Raw genomic sequence first — 3731 nt, 5'->3', positions numbered from 1 at the left:
CTTCCTCGGGCCATCGGCCTATGATTTTGTCCGTCCACCGGAGGAGGTGGAGGAGGCGCCCGTCCACGAGGGAGTATGGCGGAAGAAGTTGGCGCGACGGCTGAGACGACTCCATGGACGATGTGGTTGCCCTACCGCTTCTGCTTCATGCCGGCGGCGAGAGAAGTTGGCACGACGATGAGGAAGCCGGCCGTGGGAGGCACAGAAGGTCGAGGCAGCAACGATAGGGTATGCGAGGCATGAAAACCGACGGGCGATTACCGTGGGTTCTCCATGCCATCAATTGGGGGCGTGATGATGCGAGAAGGCGCGGGGTCGAGGAGATCGGCGGCGGCGGCGAGGGGAGGGAAGGTGGGAAGCAAGTAGCAGAAATGTCCCTCCCGCTAACTTGCGCGAGAGATGGGGGAATCGGTAAATCCGGGGAAGGACTGAGCATATGCGGTAGGAGGGCTGAAATATACCGCTCTCCTAATTTTTTTCCAAGACCTATGCAGGGCGATTTTTCTCTCCGATCCCGTAAAACGGTGGTTATTATAGCGGTCGGACATTTTGCGGGATCTGCTAGAGATGCTCTTATGGGATTTCCGTTGAAGTTTAATCTCAAGCTCTTTTAGAAAAGGTCAAAATAATATGTACCCCGTCTCTCCAATTCGAAGGCGTCCTATGCCCAGGGTCACCGCTATCTGTCCAAGGAAGCGTAAAACTTTCTATTTCGCCTGGTCCTTGTCGCGCCGCGGCTCCCCTTCCGAGCTGCCACAGTTGGGGCGAAACCGAAATTCGCAGGCTAGGGTTTGCTCCGCGTCGTGTCCACAGTTCGCCACTGACGCCGGGATGCAGAGGTACGGGCTGCAGCTCCGCAAAAAGCCGGCGGCCTCCTCGTCGTCTCGACCGCCACCTCCGGCGCGCCCCCTGGCGGCCTTCGCCGACGACAGCGATGACGATGTGGAGGCCGACATCCTCCGACAGTCATCGAAGAAACGCGCCCTCGAGAAGGTAAGCAGCCATCCGGATCCCATGCCCTCGGTTGCACGAGCCCTTATACTGCTCCCTGCCCCGCCTCACTGCCCCACGCAGCCCCCGCCGGTCGCCGCCGCTGCGCTTTCGCTCCGTCCTCTCTCTCTCTCTCTGCCGCACCGCCTCGCGGTTGTCTCCCTCTGCTATCCTGCCGTGTTGTGCCATTGCTCCCCGCCTCTGTTGGCTGCCGCGCCGATCCCTCGTCTTCCGGCCAGTCCCTGATTCTAGAGGAACCGAGCCGAGCCTGTTGGTCGAGCTCGCTGCTCCCTGACTCGCGCGGATGCACAGGTGCTGCTCCTGGATTTGCCGCTTGCGTTGGTAGTGCCCGAGCAGGGCATAAGCAAATTTGTATTTTGCTATGCTGCTACGCATCACTTTTTGTTTTTTATGTCTTGAATTAAACAATTAAGTAATTCCCTAAAAAAACAATTAATTAATTGGTGCATTTTGTATCGATGTCAAGTTATATAAGTAGACGATGAAGAGATTTTATCCACCGGTGCCTGTAACCAACCAATCAAGCTTATGCTCAACTCAGTCCGAATAATATTGTCGATGGCGTCGGCTTTAGGAACTCATTGTTTTGGTAGTACCATCTTTTGTATTCTTGTATCACTATTTGTATTTTTGGTCATGTTTTATCTATTTTGTTGGATCTTTAAACTTCGATTTCAATTCTACCGTAGCTGTGCAATTGAGCTATAGTTTTTCATGACATGACAAGGGGTACTTTATGGGTTAGTTATAAGCGCTTAAACTTTGAGCCCGGTATCTGCTCCAACCCTGGCTCCACCACTGGAAATCATGCTGTGCATTCTCCTTTCTCTGTTGTCGGGCCATTAGATGGTTGATTTCTTCTTTGCGTTGTGGTGTGACCGTGCAGGTGGAGGAACTGCAGAAGAAGGCGATGGAGGAGGATCCCTCGGTGTTTGCCTATGATGAGGTGTACGATGATATGAAGGAGAAGGCCACTCGGCCCAAGATGCAGGCCAAGGTTGTTCGCGAGGTAAATTATCCGTCCTGCACCAATGCAATTTTTTAGGGGCGCCTCGTCTGGTTCATTTACGCTTAATTGGATACACTGGAGATTATATACCACGGCGAGGTGTAACGTTGTTGCTGGTTCGTGTCCAGTTTCTTAGTGTTTGTGGTAGAACCAGGGATCCTACCGGACCTGCTCCGTAGGTTGTAGGGGAAGGATGGAGGAGGGCGAGGCGATGAGCGGGCGCGCCGGCGGCTGGGCGCCGTCGCGTAGGAGGAGGATGGCGGCGGCTAGGGTTAGAGGCGGCTAGGGTTCCGGCTCCTCTGGGAGCCGGGCAATAGGGATAATAATATTCTTATTGCTTAATTCCAAAAAGAGTCTTACAGCCTATATTTATAACCTAGATAACTTGCATAAGAATTAACCTAAGATAACTTGCATAAGAATTAACCTAAGATAACTTGTGGGCTAAGATTGCCCGGTGGGCCTAGCTAAACCGGCCATAACACTTCTCCCCGCCTGCACAAACAGCTCGTCCTCGAGCTGTAAGGTGGGGAAGCGCTTGCGAAACTCCTCGAGGCGATCAACCAGCGTCAAACACCTTCTCGACAGCTGGGGCGGCCAGGTCGGCGGCGACGGCGTCCTCCGGAATGTAGTCTGCAATCTCCAGGTAGAAGAGTTGCGGGCAGGCATGGCCGGGCGTGTAGGGCTCGTCGCAGTTGAAGCACAACCCTTGGCGGCGACGCTCGAGTAGCTCGGCTGAGGTGAGCCGGCGGAACGGGCGCGCCGCGGTCGCGGCGAGGGGTGCCGCAGAAGCCTGCGCAGGCCGACCCTGCGCGGAATCCGGCCCGGGTAGCGACCCAGCGGTCCGGGACGGTGATTCCTGCTGGATGGCCACCGCGCGGCGCTCGAACGCATGGGCGTAGTACATGGCCGACTGGAGATCCTGGGGTCCCCGAAGCTCCACGTCCATGCGGATGTGATCCGGAAGTCCACCGACAAAGAGGTCGGCCCGCTGCTGCGCCGTCACTCCCGACGCATGGCATGCCACGGCCTGGAAACGGTCGGCGAAGTCCTGCACCGTGGAGGTGAAGGGAAGGCGGCCGAGCTCCGCCAGGCAGCTCCCGCGAACCGGAGGCCCAAAGCGAAGGAGGCAGAGCTCGCGGAAGCGCTCCCAAGGGGGCATGCTGCCCTCGTCCTGCTCGAGGGCGTAGTACCAGGTCTGGGCTGCACCGCGGAGGTGGTAGGATGCCAGCCAAGTGTGCTCCGACGCGAGCGTGCGCTGGCCACGGAAAAACTGCTCACACTGGTTGAGCCAGTTAAGCGGGTCCTCCGTGCCGTCATAAGTGGCGAAATCGATCTTGGCGAACCGTGGCGGCGTCTGGGTCGGCGCGCCATGGCTGACCGGCTCGGCGGTGCGGAGCAGTGATGATGACGGCGTCCGGTCAACGGTGGGGAGGCCGTCGTAGGCCCCCGCGGAGCCGGACGAGGCCCCAGACTGCAGCGTGGGTACCGGTGGGTCCCGGGCCTCTTGTGTAAACTGGCGGTGGCGACGTCCCGGTTAGCCAGGCCGGGATCGGGGACGGTGACGGCGGAAACCGGACCTGCTGGATCGGAAGTCCTCCCGGTGTGGACTGGCCCGGTCCGGAGCTGGGCGGCGGCGGTGGGAGCTGGACCGGCGCGGGCGGCACGGTTGGCGCGGCTGGGGCCGGCGCGGGCCAGTGCAGCCACTGCG

The 3731-nt window shown here is 58.4% G+C and overlaps 1 protein-coding gene across 1 annotated transcript in view; it reads left to right on the top strand.

The window, feature by feature from the left end:
• Window positions 1–688: 688 nt before the first annotated feature.
• Window positions 689–3731, top strand: part of LOC123053377 (nuclear speckle splicing regulatory protein 1) — a 6454-nt gene continuing 3411 nt past the window's right edge. Inside the window, exons 1-2 of the mRNA XM_044476842.1 lie at window positions 689–993; window positions 1898–2020. Coding sequence (XP_044332777.1) covers window positions 832–993; window positions 1898–2020 — 285 coding nt within the window. The 5' untranslated portion in view covers window positions 689–831. The remainder of the gene's footprint in view (window positions 994–1897; window positions 2021–3731) is intronic.

The sequence above is a fragment of the Triticum aestivum genome, chromosome 2D, assembly GCF_018294505.1.
Source record: "Triticum aestivum cultivar Chinese Spring chromosome 2D, IWGSC CS RefSeq v2.1, whole genome shotgun sequence".
NCBI lineage: Eukaryota > Viridiplantae > Streptophyta > Magnoliopsida > Poales > Poaceae > Triticum > Triticum aestivum.
Note: the sequence above shows the minus strand (reverse complement) of the source record. Positions and strands in the feature narration are given on the sequence as shown.